The sequence below is a fragment of the Cetorhinus maximus genome, chromosome 23 (genome assembly GCF_964194155.1).
Source record: "Cetorhinus maximus chromosome 23, sCetMax3.hap1.1, whole genome shotgun sequence".
Classification (NCBI taxonomy): domain Eukaryota; kingdom Metazoa; phylum Chordata; class Chondrichthyes; order Lamniformes; family Cetorhinidae; genus Cetorhinus; species Cetorhinus maximus.
The window spans coordinates 20,597,687-20,617,338 of record NC_135901.1 but is presented as its reverse complement, the minus strand read 5'-3'; the positions used below and the strand labels follow the sequence as shown (position 1 = coordinate 20,617,338).

Sequence of the window (19,652 nt, the reverse complement as noted above, 5' to 3'; positions counted from 1 at the left end):
GACTTGGGGACGTTCGGGGTAAAGGGCAGCACGGTCGTGATGCGTGAGTGGGACTTGGGGACGGTCGGGGTAAAGGGCAGCACAGTCTTGATGCATGATTGGGACTTGGGGACGATCGGGGTAAAGGGCAGCACAGTCGTGATGCTTGAGTGGGACTTGGGGACGTTCGGGGGAAAGGGCAGCACAGTCGTGATGCGTGAGTGGGACTTGGGGACGGTCGGGGTAAAGGGCAGCACAGTCGTGATGCGTGAGTGGGACTTGGGGATGGTCAGGGTAAAGGGCAGCACAGTCGTGATGCGTGAGTGGGACTTGGGGATGGTCGGGGTAAAGGGCAGCATAGTCGTGATGCGTGAGTGGGACTTGGGGATGGTCGGGGTAAAGGGCAGCACAGTCGTGATGCGTGAGTGGGACTTGGGGATGGTCGGGGCAAAGGGCAGCACAGTCATGATGCATGAGTGGGACTTGGGGACTTTCGGGGTAAAGGGCAGCACAGTCGTGATGCGTGAGTGGGACTTGGGGATGGTCGGGGTAAAGGGCAGCACAGTTGTGATGCGTGAGTGGGACTTGGGGATGGTCGGGGTAAAGGGCAACACAGTCGTGATGAGGGATTGAGCTCTGAAGAAGAGTCATACTGACTCAAATCTTGAACTCTGTTTCTCTCTCCACAAAACTTGCCATGCCCCTAGCCAAGCTGCTCCAGTACAGCTACAACACTGGCATCTACCCAGCTATGTGGAAAATTGCCCAGGTATGTCCTGTACACAAAAAGCAGGTCAAATCCAACCGGGCCAATTACCAGCCCATCAGTCAACTCTCGATCATCAGTAAAGTAATGGAAGGGGTTATCAACAGTGCTATCAAGCAGCACTTGCTTAGCAATAACCTGCTCACTGACACTCAGTTTGGGTTCCGCCAGGGCCACTCAGCTCCTGACCTCATTACAGCCTGGGTTCATACATGGACAAAAGAGCTGAACTCCAGAAGTGAGGTGAGCATGACTGACCTTGACATCAAGGCAGTATTTGACAGAGTGTGGCATCAAGGAGCCCGAGAAAAACTGGAGTCAATGGGAATCGGGGGAAAATTCTTCACCGGTTGGAGTCACACCTAGCACAAAGGAAGATGGCTGTGCTTGTTGGAGGTCAGTCATTCAGCTCCAGGACATCACCGCAGGAGTTCCTCGGTGGAGCGTCCTCAGCCCAACCATCTTCAGCTGCTTCATCAATGACCTACCTTCCATCATAAGGTCAGAATTGGAGATGTTCGCTGATGATTGCATAATGTTTAGCACCATTCGCAACTTCTCAGATACTGAAGCAGTCCATGTCCAAATGCAGCAAGACCTGGACAATATCCAGGCTTGGGCTGACAAGTGGCAAGTAACATTCGTGCCACACAAATGCCAGGCAATGACTATCTCCAACAAGAGAGAATCCAACCGTCGCCCCTTGATGTTCAATGGCATTACCATAACTGAATCCCCCGCTATCAACACCTTAGGGGTGACCATTGACCATGAACTGAACTGGACTAACCATATAAATACCGTGGTGGCAAGAGCAGGTCAGAGGCTAGAAATCGTGCGATGAGTAACCCACCTCCAGACTCCCCAAAGCCTGTCCACCATCTAAAGGCACAAGTCAAGAGCGTGATGGAATACTCCCCACTTGCCTGGATGAGTGCAGCTCCCACAACACTCAAGAAGCTTGACACCATCCAGGACAAAGTGGCCTGCTTGATTGGCTCCACATCCACAAACATTTACTCCTTTCAGCAGAGATGCACAGTAGCAGCAGTGTGTACCATCTACAAGATGCACTGCAGGAACTCACCAAGGCTCCTTAGAGAGCACCTTCCAAACCCTATACCACGACCATCTGGAAGAACAAAGGGCAGCAGATAGATAAGAACACCACCACCTGGATGCTCCCCTCCAAGTCACTCACCATCATGACTTGGAAATATATCATTCCTTCACTGTTGCTGGGTCAAAATCCTGGATCTCCCTTCCTAACAACAATGTGGGTGTACCTATACCAGATGGACTGCAGTGGTTCAAGGAGGCAGCCGACCAGCACCATCTCAAGGGCAACTAGGGATGGGCAATAAATGCTGGCCCAGCCAGCGAAGCTCACATCCCATGAATGAATTTTAAAAAAAGATGCCGTCAGACCTGTTGAGTTTTTCCAGCATTTTCTGTTTTTATTTCAGATTTCCAGCATCCACAGTGTTTTGGTTGTATGTTCTGTGTTCCTTGGACTTGAAGAAGAAAAGATGGGAGAGTGATAAGGGGTAGGAGAGAGTTTGGGTTTAACTGAGGGCAAAGGCATCAGAGGTTGTGGGAGTGACTTGAGCAGATCACCAGTTGTAGAAGTATTGTGACAAATAGATGGCCAATGGCGAGACCATTGTGAGTTTGAAAGAGTTGCTGTAAGTGACTTAGGTAGAGTTTTTCTGAGTGGATACAAAAGGACAGGGAATGTGAGGGACACAAGGAAGCAAAGAGATATGGCCTTGCCGGTGAGTGAGAGAATGACAAAGCCATGGTGATAGCTGGGATTTTTCTGCTTTTCACCAAAATTCCTGGGTTCTTTTATGTAAAGAAAAGCTGTTAGATTTAAATAAACCCCAACATGACCATGGAGGAAGCCCCGCCCTCAGTCCCCATTCCCTCACCAAGATGGCCACCCATGCGCTCTGCTCCCTGAACAAGACCCGCCTTCCTCTCCCAAGATGGCAGAGGCCGTTGAACCCGTTCCCAGTGCGCAGGTGCAGTGTGGGTGTGCGTTCTGAGCATGCTCAGTGTCAGTCATGGTGACAGAGTGAGGAGGAGCGGACGGTTCGGGAGGCGGGAGGAGATTGTGAGCACAGGGTAGGAATGGAAACCGTGGCTGGATTGGGAACTGGATCAACTTCTGGGGTAGGCCCCAGGCCCCGTGTTTACCCCGCGGTGACAGGCCCGGGGGGAGGGAGCGATGGAGCCGGCGGCTGGACGGGGAGGATTTGGAAACACTTTGTGGATCCGCAAACCCTGAGGAATAATTGTCAGCTCCTGGTTTGCAGCTGCGGGGCTTCTCCCTCCCGGGAACAGGCCCAGGTTAACGGCCGCCATCCTGGGTCAGCGAGTGGAGGATGGTTCACATCAGAGGATGGGGGAGGGGGGACAATAAATAAGAGGTTACACTTTGGGCTCAAATCGATGAGGATCTGATCTGTGGGAAGGAAGGAAACCCTGGGAGGTGGGCGGGGAGGATTCAGAAACACCCGCTGGAGGCCCCAAACCCCCAATAAGACTCATTGATTTTATTGTCAGTCTGCAGACAGGAGCTGGAGAACTGAACCCAGGCAGAGGAGAGAGAGGGAGAAATGGGAGTGGAGGAAACAAATGGTGAGATGGGTTTGGATTTCAGCCCTGGGAGGAGGGAGAGTGTGTGGGACGGGAATTTACAGCTTTGGGGGAACAAGAGAGGAAAAAATGTTCCATCAAAAATAGAATTGTTTTTTCTGAATTTCTGTCCTGGACTGACAGTGATGACTTTTGCAAACTCCTTTTACAGGTTAGATGAGGGTTTGCAGATGGGAAACTCGAACCAAACATCACATCAAGATCTGACAGTCACTCAATTCATTTGAACCTGAGCATCATCGGCCTTCGAATGTGGAAGGATAAATGTTTGTCTCTTCAGTCTGGAGGGAAGATTTCAAACATTTGTGTGACTAGAAAAGCAGCCAGACACACACACCCGAGTGAGAGTGTTCCAGTACACTGACTGTGGAAAGATCTTTAACCGGTTACACAGCCTGAGAAAGCGTCACATTGTTTGTAGTGGGGAGAAACCATAAACGTGTTCTTTGTGCGGATGAGACTTCAACTGATCATCCAGCCTCGAGAAACACAAGGACACCGGCACAATGGGGAAACCGTGGAAATGTGGGGACTGTGGAAAGGGATTCAAATGCCCATCCACGCTAGAAACTCATCGACGCAGTCACACAGGGGAGAAACCATTCACCTGCTCTGTGTGCAGGAAGGGATTCACAGAATTATCCTGTCTCCAGTCACACCAACTAATTAACACTCAGGAGAAGCCATTCAGCTGCACTTTCTGTGGAAAGCGCTTCAGGCAGTCAGGCACTCATTACACACCAGTGAGTTCACACAGGGGAAAGGCCGTTCACCTGCTCTGTGTGTGGGAAGAGATTCACTAAGTCATCCAACCTGCTGACACACCAGCGAATTCACACTGGGGAGGGGCCATTCCCCTGCACTGTGTGTAGGGAGGGATTCACACGGTCATCCCACCTGCTGATACACCAGCGAGTTCACACTGGGGAGAGACCGTTCATCTGCTCCATGTGTGGAAAAGGATTTACTGATTCATCCTGCCTCCTGTCACATCAACGAACTCACACTGAGGAGAGACCGTTCAGCAGCACTTACTGCGGAAAGAGGTTCAGGAGTTCATCACACCTCATTGCACACCGACGAGTTCACACTGGGGAGAGGCTGTTCACCTGCTCCAAGTGTGGGAAGGGATTCATTAATTCATCCAACCTACTGACACACCAGCGAGTTCACACTGGGGAGAGGCCGTTCACCTGCTCCAAGTGTGGGAAGGGATTCATTAATTCATCCAACCTTTTGGCACACCAGCGAGTTCACAAGTGACTGCAGAGACTGGATTATTCTGTTAATCACATCCAGGACTGAATCATTCTGACAGTTCAGCTTTGGTTCTGCTGATGTTAATACCCCCGGAAACTGGGCTTGAGCTTAATATTTGTAACTGTAGCTAATTGTGTTCTAGGGGCTGCAATTTTTAAGAACTGCTGTCTGTGACCTTCCCTGTAGTTCAGGAACTTGCATCAGTAGTTAGTTCAGAACAATATTATGAACTTTTACTTCAATCCTAAATTGATTTTTGGTACGAACTCTACAATACAGTGACTGAAAGGTTTCACTGATTAACATCTCCAATTAGAAAGTGCTGATTAATCCTTGCTGACAATTCTTACTGACATACATATTACACAGTGACAACTCCATTATCCACCAGAAAGAAGGGGAATGGGAATTGGTGGAGAATTGAGAGTCCCCAAATATTACCCCTCCAGTCTGGTACAGAAATCCCTCGAGTGGGAATGGAGACAAGTCCAATCCATGTCACGGGCTGTAGGAAATCACCATCTATTAACCGTAAGAAATCTTAAGTAAGTTGTTGAATATTGTAGAAATAACTCTCTTTCTTATGAAGAAAGACTCCATAGCAGCTTGGTGCTGACAAGCATGGATAGGGCTGTTGTCTAAGGACATGTCTCTAGCACAGGCCCTAAAGCAAGACATTTCTAACCCTGATACAACTGGATCCCATGACCCAGATGTAAAGCAGCTGTCTGTGGTTTTTTAAATTCAATTCATTCATAGGATGGAGACATCGCTGGCTCAGCCAGCATTTATTGCCCTTGTTCAGAGGGCATTTTAAGAATCAACCACATCACTGTGGGTCTGGAGTCACATGTAGACCAGACCAGGTAAGGACAGCAGATTTCCTTCCCAAAAGGACATTAGTGAACTAGATGGGTTTTTTATGACAATGATTTCATGGGCATCAGTTTTTTTATGAATTCAAATTTCACCATCTGCCATGGTGGGATTCAAACCCAGGTCCCCAGAGCATTAATCTGACTCTCTGCAATACCAGTCCAGTGACAATACCAGTACTCCACCACCTCCCCAATGACTGTGTAAAGGTTAACACAGGCTCTTGAGAGGAAAAAAAAATCTCTTTGACCAGGAAGAAAATTCCAAACTGATCCATATTGGCTCCAGTACAACACCCACACTTTGGCTCACACCAGCAAACTGTTCAGAAGAGACCACTGCCATCAGCAACGGAGCCCAGCACTTATTCTGCATCATCCATCTGTTTGTTCTCTGGGACAGTAAACTGTTCTCACTCCTTCAGCTTCAAGGGTCTCTTTCTGAAAGGTCTCCAGCCATGAGTCTGTAGCATGTGGGATGTTTATGACACTATGGCAATGACCTGGGACAAGTTGTTTCAACATTCCCATAGGTCCACGAACAGACCCGTGATAACTCCACTAGCACCCACGAAGAGGAAGACCCTTGCCTGGCCAGAAATCTGGACCATCCAGGAACTTCATGCCAGGAAGGGATGACCCAGTGCACTGTCCTAATTGTAACCGCCTGGGCCACCATGCCTGTCACCGTCACGATAGGTGCAGTGTGGAGACTGACAGTAACCGTGAGTCCTGCTTTCCCCATCCCCCTGCACAGGTGAGCCCTGATCCTGTTGATCAGTGGCTGGAAAGAATGGAGGCAGCGATAGAGACTAGGTGAATTAGTAACAGAGTTTTGCTGGCTGTCACAGTGTATCAGGTACCCCAGGCACATATCTCCAGACTCCCAGTGACTTCAGCAGGGCACCCACAGAGTTGTTTCCCCTCTCTGAAACAATAGTGGGAGACCGGTATTCTGCACTATTGATAATGAAGGCCATCAATAATCCACTATCTTCCCCCCGACCCCATGAAAGGTGTGCCCCAAGTTTTATCAGACTTTGCAGAGGAGTACGAACCCGTCACCTCTGATGATCCTGAGGTCCAGGCAGTTCTTGAATCTGTGCCAGGTGCATTCACATGGTTGTGGAGACATGACCAAACCGGAAGATATTAGCAGACTGATACATCCTCTCATGAAGAAGTGTCCTTACCCTGCTGGGAGTATACCATACATTCGAAACACCGTTCAGTCATTGTTAATGCAGGGCGTTGCTCGCAAATCTCAAAGATTCAAAAATTCTTTCAAGGAAGAAGCTCAAAAATTTGGAACCAATTGGCATTTAAGCGAAAATGCCACCAACTTAGGTGCTGAGAGAAGTGAAACGTTATAATTACTAAGTGAAAGTAAATCTTTAAGTACAAATTACAATGCACTTGTACAATTGTAAAAGGCATTGAAAGGTTTGCTTCATGGAAGAAACACTTTAGGTTTCAAGTTATGTTTCAGAGTTGAAACATAACCAGTGGGAAGCTCCACCTCCTCTAACTCTTGTTGGTCTAAGAAGGTTGAATCTTTCGTTTAACAGTAAAAGCTAACTTTTTAAATTTTATTTTTCCTCAGTTTTAACAGTCATTTGGAAAAATACTTGAAGAGAGAATCAAACAAAAGAATAAAATTTGGGCAAAGATAAAAAAAAAGATTAGAAAAACAAGTTTAAAATGGTAGTTTCATTTATCTTTGATCTGAAGAAGTTATGTAACGTTTCCACAATTGTACACATTTGAGAATGTTTGCTCTGTGCTTTTGCAAACATGCAGAAAAATTAACCCTTTCCAATGACGTGATGTTTTGAACTAAAAATTTGGCTTTATCCCATTTGTTATCTTTAAAGACAAAGTACTTGAGAATGGGAGTTATCTCCAAACTGATTGCAAGTACCTAGACTTCTTTCTCTGATCCAATGACACCATATTATGAGAATATTAAACTGGATGGCAAAGTTCCTCCATGGCTCATGAATGAGATGGAATGGTAATTAATGCGATGCCACACTAAGAATAAAAGCTATCAAATGGGAATTGGAATAAGCCCCTCTCCCTACCTTGGGTATACTTCAATAGAATAGATCAATCTGGTAGCCATGAACATTCTAGTGAAACTCAGAGAAGTTTCGATGGGATGAGTAAATTGATAGCTTTCTTTGTTTGTATCCTTGCCTCTGAACTCCTAAGAAAACTGCATTTGATAGTCTGGCCACTACCCAAGGCATCAGAACCATAAGCAAAGATCTTCAGTCAGATGCCCCATTTGATCTTTCAATAAGATCACCTGAAAGTTCAAGAGTGGTTTGTATCAGATGGAGCATACGTGGCATGATACTAGCATACCGATGTGAGTGTGCAGGTGTGATTTGTAACGTTTGAAAAAATTCTGAGGAGACTGCAACCTCCAGCCACGGAGATCAGCATCCCCCTGATCCAGGACCAGTAAACCATTCCGAGGAGTCTGCCACCTCCAGCCACGGAGATCAGCATCCCCCTGATCCAGGACCAGTAAACCATTCCGAGGAGACTATCACCTCCAGCCACGGAGATCAGCATCCCCCTGATCCGGGACCAGTAAACCATTCCGAGGAGACTGCCACCTCCAACCATGGAGATCAGGTTCCCCCCACTACATCTCCCCATCCATTTGTCCACACCGGGACCAGTAAACCATTCTGTTATGGGTTGTATGTTCTTTCTGCCTATTTAACTGATGTATCACATCTAAACTGTCGCTTCTTAATAAAATGCTTTAAGATCACCTAGGACTTCGACCCACTTTTTGGGTAATCTGTGACTCCCAGAGTAAAATCTTCCACTCGTCCATGAGTGTAACCGAAGGTATGATGACTGAAATAATCTGCAGTAATGATGAGGTGTTAGTTGTGGCTCAGTGATTGTATTCTTATATCTGAGTCAGGGGGTTGTGGGTTCAAATCCACATCCAAAAACATGAGCAAAAAATCCAGGTTTATATTTTGATGCAACACTGAGGGAGCATTGCACTGTCAGAGGTCCCATCTTCCAGATGAGACATTCAACTACAGCCCCATCAGCCCTCTCAGTTGGTGTAAAAGTTCCAATAGTGTTATTCCAAAGAGCAGGGGAGTTTTCCCTGGTGCACTGCTTCATATTTATCCCTCAAAAAACATCACTGAACAGATTACCTGGTCAAAGTCACATTTCCATTAGCTTCGAAAGAACTTAATTGGCTGTAAAGCACTTTGGGACATCCTGAAGTTGTGAAAAGCGCTATATAAATACAAGTCTCCATTAACAAAGGAGAAAAGACCCAAAAATGGTACAGTCGGTAACAGGATATCAATCAGTGTCCTCTTATCTTAGAGAAATCAAGGACTCAAACACTGTGTGTTTGACACAAAGCTGATTTATTTAACCTATATCCAGAATATTCAACTCCAACCTAGTTGCAGAGATTATTAACATCAACTGAAACAAACTCCAGCTGTCAGAATGAACATGGTAACAGCATAACACATAATAACAGCAGAATCCAACTCCTGCAGTCACTTATGAACTTGCTGGTGTCTCAGCAGGTACGATGAACAAGTGAATCCCTTCCCACAGACGGAGCAGGTGAACGGTCTCTCCCCAGTGTGAGTGTGTCGGTGTCTCTGCAAGTGAGATAACTGAGTGAATCCCTTTGCACACACGGAACAGGTGAATGGCCTCTCCCCAGTGTGAACTCGCTGGTGATTCAGCAGGGTACATGACTGAGTGAATCCCTTCCCACAGGCGGAGCAGGTGAATGGCCTCTCTCCAGTGTGAACTTGCTGGTGAATCTGCAGATCCAATTTGCCTTTAAAGCTCCTCCCACAGTCAGAACATTTAAAAGATCTCGTGTCAGAGTGAACTCATTGGTGTCTCAGCAGGTGGGCTGAAATGGTGAATCCTTTCCCACACTCAGAGCAGGTGAATGGTCTCTCCCCAGTGTGAGTTCTCTGGTGTTTCAGCAGGCTGGATGACTGAGTGAATCCCTTACAACACACGGAGCAGATGAACGGCCTCTCCTCAGTGTGAATTTGTTGGTGCAACAGTAAAACCTTTTTGCTTTTAAAGCTCTTCTCACAGTCAGCACATTTAAAAGGTCTCATGTCAGAATGAATAAGATGGTGTGACGTGAGGTCGGTTACTTGACTGAATTCCTTCCCACACTCGGAGCAGGTGAATGGCTTCTCCCCAGTGTGAGTTCTATGGTGTTTTTGTAAGCTGGATGACTGATTGAATCCCTTCCCACATACGGAGCAGGTGAACGGTCTCTCCCTGGTGTGACTGCGTCGACGAATTTCCAGCATGGACGGGGATCTGAAGCCCTTCCCACAGTCGCCACATTTCCACGGTTTCTCCGTGGTGCCAGTGTCCTCGTCTCTCTCTAGGTTGAATGATCAATGGAAGCCTCGTCCACACACAGAACACGTGCACGTTTTCTCCCCGCTGTGAATGGTGTGATTTTTTTTCAGGCTGTGTAGCTGGTTAGAGCTCTTTCCACGGTCCGTGCACTTGGACACTCTCACTGAGATGTGTGTGTGTCTTGGTACTTTTCCAGTCACACTGATGGTTGAAATCTTTTCCGACAGACAGAACAGACAAACATTTCTCATTCCACATTCAATGGCCAATGATATTCAGGTCCTGATGAATCGAGCAACTGTCAGATCTTGACATGATGTTTGATTTGAAATTTCTCTCTGCAAATCCTCCCATTCTAATATCCTGTAAAAGGAGTTTACAAAAGTCATCACTGTCAGTGCAGGATAGAAATTCAGAACAGATTATTCTAGTTTCTATGGAACATTTTTTCCTCTTCCTTGTTTCCTCCAAGCATGTTGCCCAATCAAACTAAAAGAAACCAAAATCAGCAACAAAGTCCCAACAAAAGCAAAGGGAACTTTCCCAGCTAAACCAGAATGTTGTTTCCAGTGTCTGAGACACACTGTACCCTGAGGTGCCCACCAGTTGTGGAATGTACCAAGCGTACCAGTGGACACTGTTCCCTCTCCAGGGCCACATGGGCACAGACAAGACCATGGAAAATAGGTTGGTGCCGAGAGTGATTCCCCCCACCACCCTCCCCATGGGACTCACCCATCCTGGATCGACAAATGACTGTTTTAACCAGGTCCAGGAGCAGGTCCAGGACGTCACGCTCAGTATAAGCATGAGATACGGGATATTAGAGACTGTAAGATCATACTTTGTGAAACTGGCCACAAAACTCTGTTAAGATGGCTGCAACTTAACATGTGACTACGGACATTAAACTGTGGACAGCCTTTGATTCCATGGCCAATATTTAGTTAAACATGGACCTGAATAAGGGAATTTCACAGGCACCTGTGAAGTTTAAACATCTCACTGTGTAAGGATGAACAGGCATGTGGGGAATATGAAGTCTCTATACTGTCGGTCTCAGAGTGCTATATCGAACAAAGGAGGATATTTGAGCTCAAGGATGGGCAGAGATAAGAGTGAATGACCATTATCAACTTCTTTTGTTTCATGGTGGTCTGGACCCCAGAAGTGTTAACCCTGCAATCTTGTGACTGGAATTAACTGTCAGTGACTGCAGTATAATACAACCTCAACAAAGCAAATCTGTGTCTGAAAGAAATCTGAAGCACCAGGAAACATCTGAAACAACTGAACCATCATAGCTGAAAGTCTACCAATGCAGCCAAAGTACTGTACTTGTTCCAGCTTCCAAGTCTACCTGAGAACCAATCTCCTGGATGTTCATTGACAAAAGGATGCACCGTTTGATGAGAATTATTTGCTTCTAAAAGACCTTCACTCCAACTAAAGAATCAGCTCAGCCAAGAAGACAACAGGCCCATATTGATATAAACACTGAGTTATAAATTCCATTTTTATAATTACAGCTTTAACTTTATCTGTATCTAACTTCTGTGTATGAGATACTGTGAGTGAGACGAGTGATTGAGATGTTGCATTTAAACATCCAGGGCAAGAGTGTGACAATAAATAACCTGTTTTACTTTTAAAAATCACCAGAAAGCCTGATGCTGGAATTTATTTTAAATTAAGAAAAATCACTCAGAAGGTTAGGAAATTACACACAAACATCCTGATTATGGACTGGAAGGGACCACCTAAATTCTGTCTGTAACAATGAGAAGATCCTCTGACTTACCCACCCGCACCCCTCCACACTGGGCAGTCAAAGATTAGGAGCCTGGGGCTGAAGTGTAACTAAAAGTTGTGTAACTCATTCCAGTAACAATACGGGGACTGCAGCCTCTCACACTGAACATTTCCATGCCCCTACAATACTCAACTAGCAATAGGACCCGATTGGGAGCACAAATCTTGAAACCCCGCCCACTTTTTTTACATCACCAAGATGGCCGCGCATTCACTCTGCCCCCTTGAATCAAGATGGCGGCCGTTAACCTGGGCTTGTTCTCGGGAAATAGTCTAAAAGCTGCAAACGCGGGAGCTGCAGGTCCGTATTCCAGATTTGAGGGCTTCACCAGGCGTTTAAAAACCCTCCCTGTCCACCCGCCGGCTCCACCGCTGCCTCTGTGTTTCCGTTTTCTTACCGGCTGCAGATGAGACAAAGAAGCAACTTTCCCCATCGCCATCCCTCGTGTTGCGCATGCACCCGACGCTGCGCCTGCGCACTGCTCTCCTGAGGCGTGGCTAGGGAACAATCATTACCGCTCGGAATGCTGGGTATAGACCCCGCCATCGAAAATCAAATAAGCGAATAGTCATTTTTCGCTGTGATGTAGAGATTGGGGCAGGGTATCGCAATGAATAACATTCGGATCAAATCCCACTGCATTTCTGTCTCTGGCCACCGCATATTTCCATCTGGTCTCAGACCTTCCTCTTCTTCCTGACAGTCCCACGTCCATCACTCGCCTCACCACGTTTCCTCTCTTTCCACACTGGATGACCAGACCATTTCAATCTCTTCTCAGCTACTTCCTTTAATGTTTCCACAATCTTTACTGACCCCCTGATGTACTGGTTCCTGATCTTATACTTTCTTATCACTCCACACATCCATCTCAGTATCTCTATCTCATTAGTATCCAGGCATTGTTCGTCTCTTCTTGAGATTGCCCAAGTTTCTGCTCTGTGTAACAAGGCCGGTCTCACAACTGCCCTGTAGATTCTTCTTTTTCAATTTCAGTGACATTTTTCTATCAAATCACACTGCACTGCACTTCTTCCAATTACTCCAACCAGAGCTAATCCATTTCCTAATTTCCATACTTCCATCTCCTGCCATCACTGAAACCAGGTACTTGAAGCTATTCACATTTTCCAAGCCTTTGCCCCTAATCTTACACCTTCACTCTGATTCTCTTCCCTAGGCTCGAACTGACAGCCCATAGATAAAAGCAAAATACTGTGGATGTTTGAAATCTAAAAGAAAAACAGAAAATGCTGGAAAAACTCAGCAAGTCTAGCAGCATCTGTGGAGAGAGAAACAGAGTTAATGTTTCAAGTCCGAATGACCCTTCTTCAGAGCTCTTCTGACGGACCATAGATTGGGTCTTTGGTTCACTCATGTCCTTTAGGAAAGGAAATCTGCTGTCCTTACCCAGTTTGGCCTACATGTGACCCCAGTCCCACAGCAATGTGGTTGACTCTTAACTGCCCTCTGCAATGACCGAGCAAGTCAGTCAGTTCAAAGGCAATTAGAGATGGGCAACAAATGCTGGTCTTGTCAGCGACTCCCACATCCCATGAAAGAATAAAAATGAAATTAATCGTCATACCTCTGTCTTCCAGTGTATTTCTCCAGTTCTCCAGATATTGATACAAACATGTGAATTAGGGGCAGGAGTAGGCCACTTAGCCCATCGAACCTGCTGTGCCATTCCATAAGATTATGGCTGATCTGAATGTAACCTCACCTCCACATTCCCACGTACAACCCCCCGCCCCCCAAGATAACCTGTCACCCCCTTGTTAATCAAGAATCTAACTCTGCCTTAAACATATTCAAAGACTCTGCTTCCACTGCATTTAGAGGAAGAGAGTTCCAAAGATTCACTACCCTCTAAGAGAAAAAAATTCTCCTCATCTTTGACTTAAATGAGCGACCCCTTATTTTTAAACAGTGACCCCTAGTTTTGATTCTCCCACAAGAGAAAACATCCTTCCACATCCATCCTGTCAACACCTCTCAGGATCCTGTATGTTTCAATCAAGTCACCTCTTACTCTTTTAAACTCCAGCCGATACAAGGTCACTCTGTCCAATCTTTCCTTATAAGATGACCTGCCCATTCCTGGTATTAGTACAGTAAACCTCATCTGTAATGCTTCAATTTACATCTTTCCTTAAAAAGGAGACCAATACTACAAACAGTACTCAAGATTTGATATCACCAGTGCCCTGTATAATTGGACAATAACCTCCCTACTTTTGTATTCAATTCCCCACGCAATAAACAATAACATTCTATTAGCTTTCCTAATTGCTTGCTGTACCTGCTTATTAACCTTTTGCGATTCATGCACTGGGACACCCAGATCTCTCTGCATCTCAGAGCTCTGCAATCTCTCATCATTTAGATAATATGCTTTTTAACTCTTCCTGCCAAAATGGACAATTTCACATTTTCCCACATTATACTCCATTTGCCAGATCGTTGCCCACTCACTTAACCTTACTAAATCCCTTTGTAAACTCCTTATGTCCTCTTCACAACTTACTTCCCTACGTACTCAGTCATGTTCTCATCATCCTCAACACATTGCTCAATGTCATCTGCAAATATAATTGACCATGGCATTTCCTGTTATACTTGCTCAGTTAGATCAACCGTGGCCATCAGGAAGAGGAAGGGGTTCAGTGTCCATCCTTGATACAATTCAATTTTGACGTTGAAACTCTCTCTCCCCCCATACTGCTTCTTACTCTTGCCTTGGCACTCCTTGGACGTGTCCTGTAATAGTCGTACACGCTCCTCAGGGACTCCATGAATTCCAACACATCTCCAGACTTCCTCCCTGGGCATCCGGTCATAAGTCTTCTGTAGATCAATGATTACATTCCTCATGTTGCATTGACCTTCCAGATGTTTCTCCATCACTTGTCTTAAAACAAAAATAGCATTGGTATATGTTTCTACTGATGTTAAGAAGCTCTAGCTCAGTTATATATGTTAATATTCTGGATAAAAATCAAATAAATCAACTTCTTGTTAAACAGAGTGACGAGTCATTTAAATATCCCTAATACAAGTTTGTTCCTTTTGAAATGTTCCCTCTCTCCCGTTTTCTCCATCCTCACCTCTGACAACTGAAGAGCTTATGGACTACTTTGTCTCTAAGATTGGGACAATCTGATCAGCTGCCTCTGCTGCTTCCCTCCACTCCATTAGTTCACTGGGCTAAACTTCCTCTAAAGATCTGACCAGCCCCAACCCTGAACTCACATTTTTCTTTAGTCTCTCTCCCATATCCTCTTATCTTCTCACAAGCTCATCTTGTTCATGAGACCCAACTTCATCTCTATTTACCCTATCCCCACTGGATTGCTGTCCACTAAGGAGAGTTTTGGAGGAGCGTAAGTTTATGCAGGGTGGAAGGTGGGAGACTAGCCAGGAGGGCAGTGGAATAGTCGAGTCTCGAGGTAACAATGATGTGGATGAGCAGCAAATGGGTTGGCGTGGGATGGAGACAACAGATATAGAGGTGGAAGGAGGTGATCTTCATGATGGAGAGGATATGTCATCGGTAGCTCAGCCCTCAGCTCAAAGTCAGATCGGAAACTAAGGTTGCAATGGGTCTGGTCCAGCCTCAGAATGTGGCAGGGAGAGGGGTGGAGTTGGTAGTGAGGGTAACTGATCTTATGATGGTGGGTTTTTATAGGCCTGAGTATTAATCCACCTCATGGGCCGCAGCTGTACAGACCTGAGCATTAGTCAAACTCTATAAAAACAGAATTACCTGGAAAAACTCAGCAAGTCTGGCAGCATCGGCGGAGAAGAAATCAGTCAACGTTTCGAGCCCTCATGGCCCTTCAGCAGAACTGAAGCATAGTTTCAACAAGGGAGAAATATAAATTGGTTTAAGGTGGGTGAGGGGGAAGAGACACATTGAGGGTGTGGTGTGAGCAGATAATCAAAAGATGTCAGAGACAAAAGGGTCATAGAGGTGTTGAAGGTGGTGGTCTTTGTCTGAGAAAAGTGCTAATTAAGAATGCAAGACAGGATATTCAAAGTACAGCTCTAGTGGGGGTGGGGTGGAAAGACTAAAGGTTTTAGTTTTAGATTTAAAAATAATGGAAATAGGTGGGGAAAGAAGAATCTATATAAATTATTGAAAAAAAAAGGCGGGTGGGGGGGGAAAAGAAACGGGGTGGGGATGGGGGGAGGGGGGTTTAAGATCTAAAGTTGTTGAATTCAATATTCAGCCCAGAAGGCTGTAAAGTGCCTAGTCGGAAGATGAGGTGCTGTTCCTCCAGTTTGCGTTGGGCTTCACTGGAACAATGCAGCAAGCCAAGGGCAGACATGTGGGCAAGAGAGCAGGGTGGAGTGTTAAAATGGCAAGCGACAGGGAGGTTTGGGTCTTTCTTGCGGACAGACCGCAGGTGTTCCGCAAAACGGTGGCCCAGTTTGCGTTTGGTCTCTCCAATGTAGAGGAGACCGCATTGGGAGCAACGAATGCAGTAGACTAAGTTAGGGGAAATGCAAGTGAAATGCTGCTTTACTTAAAAGGAGTGTTTGGGCCCTTGGACGGTGAGGAGAGAGGAAGTGAAGGGGCAGGTGTTGCATCTTCTGCGTGGGCATGGGGAGGTGCCATAAGTGGGGGTTGAGGAGTAGGGGGTGATGGAGGAGTGGACCAGGGTGTCCCGGAGGGAACGATCCCTACGGAATGCCGTCAAGGGGGGTGAAGGGAAGATGTGTTTGGTGGTGGCATCATGCTGGAGTTGGCGGAAATGGCGGAGGATGATCCTTTGAATGCAGAGGCTGGTGGGGTGATAAGTGAGGACAAGGGGGACCCTATCATGTTTCTGGGAAGGAGGAGAAGGCGTAAGGGAGGATGCGCGGGATATGGGCCGGACACGGTTGAGGGCCCTGTCAACGACCGTGGATGGAAAACCTCGGTTAAGGAAGAAGGAGGACATGTCAGAGGAGCTGTTTTTGAAGGTAGGTCATCAGAACAGATGCGACGGAGGCGAAGGAACTGAGAGAATGGGATGGAGTCTTTACAGGAAGCGGGGTGTGAGGAGCTGTAGTCGAGGTAGCTGTGGGAGTCGGTAGGCTTGTAATGGATATTGGTGGACAGTCTATCATCAGAAATTGAGACAGAGAGGTCAAGGAAGGGAAGAGAAGTGTCAGAGATGGACCATGTGAAGATGATGGAGGGGTGGAGATTGGAAGCAAAATTAATAAATTTTTCCAGGTCCCGACGAGAGCATGAAGCAGCACCGAAGTAATCATCGATGTACCGGAGAAAGAGTTGTGGGAGGGGGCCGGAGTAGGACTGGAACAAGGAATGTTCCACATACCCCATAAAGAGACAGGCATAGCTGGGGCCCATGCGGGTACCCATAGCCACACCTTTTATTTGGAGGAAGTGAGAGGAGTTAAAGGAGAAATTGTTCAGTGTGAGAACAAACTCAGTCAAACTAGTCAAACTCTGCCACATAGGATTATATTACAGTAACAGGCCTTTTAGCCCAACCTCGATCTGCTGATAAAAATGTCTGTTCACCATTTGGGCTTTCAATGACACTGTTACAATCCATAATTTTCCACGTGGCCGAATATGTCCCATCAGTGACTACAGAGCCCAGTGTGATTACTCAGCACTGGGTTGTACTCTGAACATATGCAGTACAAGTGATGGATGTGGAACATGATGATCAGGATTTGGTAGGAGATGACATTGAATGACAGAGAATATCGAGTCTGGAAACAGACTATTTGATGCAACTCATTTGTTTTCATGGTTATCTTCAAAGAATCTCACTCCATTCCATCTCCCTCACTTCAGCCTTTCAGCTTTTCTTTCTAATCTCCTTTCTCTCATGTACTCATCTAGTTTCCTTTGAAAGCAGCTAAGTTACTTCACCTCAACTGCTTCCTGTGGTAGTGAATTTCACTTTCTAACTACTCTCTAATTAAAGACATTTCTCCTTATTTTCCTGTTGGTCTTATTAGGAACTATCTTGTACATATGGTCCTGGTTTTTGATTCCCCCCCACATGGAAACATTGGCTCCACTTCTACCCCGTACAACCCATTCATAGTTTAAAGAATCCTCTGGCAGGTCACCTCTAAGCCTTCACTTTTCTAAAGAACAAAGCTCTATCCTGTTAATTTTTCCCAATAACTGTAATTGCTCAGGATATCATCCTTAAAATCCTTTGTGCACAAGCTCCAATGCTTATTTGACTTTTTAATTGTATGGAGAGCAGAAATACCTACATGGTCCTAAGCAATTTGAACAATATTTAATTATTTCTGAATTTGATACCTCTGGAAATAAATCCGGGTCTTTTGTGAACATTTTTAATTGATTTTCTGACTTGCAATAACGTTTTTCATTATTCATCTCTTTCCAGAGATTGCATTTCTCTTCTTCTCCATTCAGTTTCTTATTCTCTATGGTCTAGGTAATGTTTGTATTTTTGCTCCCAAGGTATATCATTGCATATTACACGAACATATGGGCAATGAGCAGGAGTCGGCCATTCATCCCTTCGTTGTTGAAGTTCGTTTGCCACTTAACGTTTGCCAGTCTGCAGGTGTTCTAATGTCTTCTTGTATTACGTTGCATTCTTCCTCAGTGTTAGAAATGCTGTTTGGCATCAGCTGCCAATATTTTCATTGTTCCCAAGTCCCGGGCAGTAGTGTAAGTTATGAATAATGGTGTTGGATCACCACTTTGAACCTTCTTCCAATCTGAAATTGCGGGTGGATGTGGTGGTGATTGCATAGATTGCATCAGGGAGGAGGGTCCAGACATCCGGGTTTCCACATAACAAAGTGTTTATTTTATGTATTGTGCCTCTAGAACTGATCGTAATTTGGATGCCGAAACATTACATTCTCTGCCCGCAATTCAAGCTATCAATGGCGGCTGATTTACGCAGAAGAGCCCGCGCTTCAGAAGGTCCCCTATCAATGACTATAGGAGTCCAGTGTGCAGGATCAGTGTGGGTGTGCGCTCTGAGCATGCTCAGTGTCAGTCATGGTGATAGAGTGAGGAGGAGCGGACGGTTCAGGAGGAGATTATGAGCACAGGGTAGGAATGGAAACCGCGGCTGGACTGGGAACTGGATCAACTTCTAGGGTAGGCCTGAGGCCCCAAGCCCCGTGTTTACCCCACGGTGACAGGCCCGGGGACAGCGGGCTCAATGGCCGCCATCTTGCGCGACAGGGCGGATCCGGGAGGCGGGGCTTCCTCCCCAGTGACAGACCCGGGTTATTATAACAAAAATTGCTGGAAAAACTCGGCAGGTCTGACAGCATCTGTGGAGAGAGACAGAGTTAACATTTCGAGTCCGTATCACTGTTCTTCAGAACTGAAGAGAAGCAGAAATTTGGTGAAATATATACTGTTTAAGGGGGGGGAGGGTGGGGTAGGACTGGTGAAGCTGGATAGGAGGCCAGTGATAGGTGAAGGCAAAGGAGAATCCGGTTACCCGGGCAACAGGCCGCCGCCATCTTGGGAGAGGAAGGCGGGGCTTGTTCAATGAGGGGGTTCTTGGGCGGCCATCTTGGTGAGGTAGGAGGCAGTGGGCGGGGCCTCAGGGACCCATTGTAAGATGGAATTCACTTCCCCAGAGATCAGTGAAGGCTGGGTCATTGCACATTTTCAAGGCTGAGTTAGCTGCATTAATTTTGATCCACAAGGCAGTCATGAGTTATGGGTGCGAAGAGAAATGTGGCGTGAAGGCCAGAATCAAATCAGCCATGATCTTACTGAGCAGGCTTGGTGGGCCGAATGGCCTCTGCTGCTGCTATTTCTTACAATCTTATGAAGGTGGGGCTGCTTCAGTGAGCGGAGTGCATGTTTGGCCATCTTGTTGGGGAACAGAGAATTGGTGCAACTTCAGCATCCCAGTCA

The 19,652-nt window shown here is 46.2% G+C and overlaps 4 protein-coding genes across 4 annotated transcripts in view; 3 read left to right on the top strand and 1 right to left on the bottom strand.

Annotated features, from left to right (window-relative positions):
* The window catches only part of LOC144697059 (uncharacterized), a 395,607-nt gene that overhangs the window by 33,862 nt on the left and 342,093 nt on the right, over positions 1-19,652 (top strand). The window lies entirely within an intron of this gene.
* Positions 1-19,652, top strand: part of LOC144697310 (uncharacterized) — a 273,200-nt gene that overhangs the window by 35,321 nt on the left and 218,227 nt on the right. The gene's annotated exons all lie outside the window — the stretch shown is intronic.
* LOC144698416 (uncharacterized) overlaps positions 1-19,652 on the top strand; it is a 236,909-nt gene that overhangs the window by 33,894 nt on the left and 183,363 nt on the right.
* Positions 8,944-12,209, bottom strand: LOC144697303 (uncharacterized). Its single transcript, XM_078569273.1, has 2 exons — positions 12,150-12,209; positions 8,944-10,302 (listed from the first exon to the last, which is right to left on the bottom strand). Exon 2 carries the CDS (start codon positions 9,882-9,884, stop codon positions 9,444-9,446), a length of 441 nt encoding a protein of 146 aa, XP_078425399.1. The 5' UTR covers positions 9,885-10,302; positions 12,150-12,209; the 3' UTR covers positions 8,944-9,443.

Coding starts and splice junctions, on each gene's coding strand:
- LOC144697303 (XM_078569273.1), bottom strand. CDS start 9,884: ATGCTGGAAATTCGTCGACGCAGTCACACCAGGGAGAGACCGTTCACC.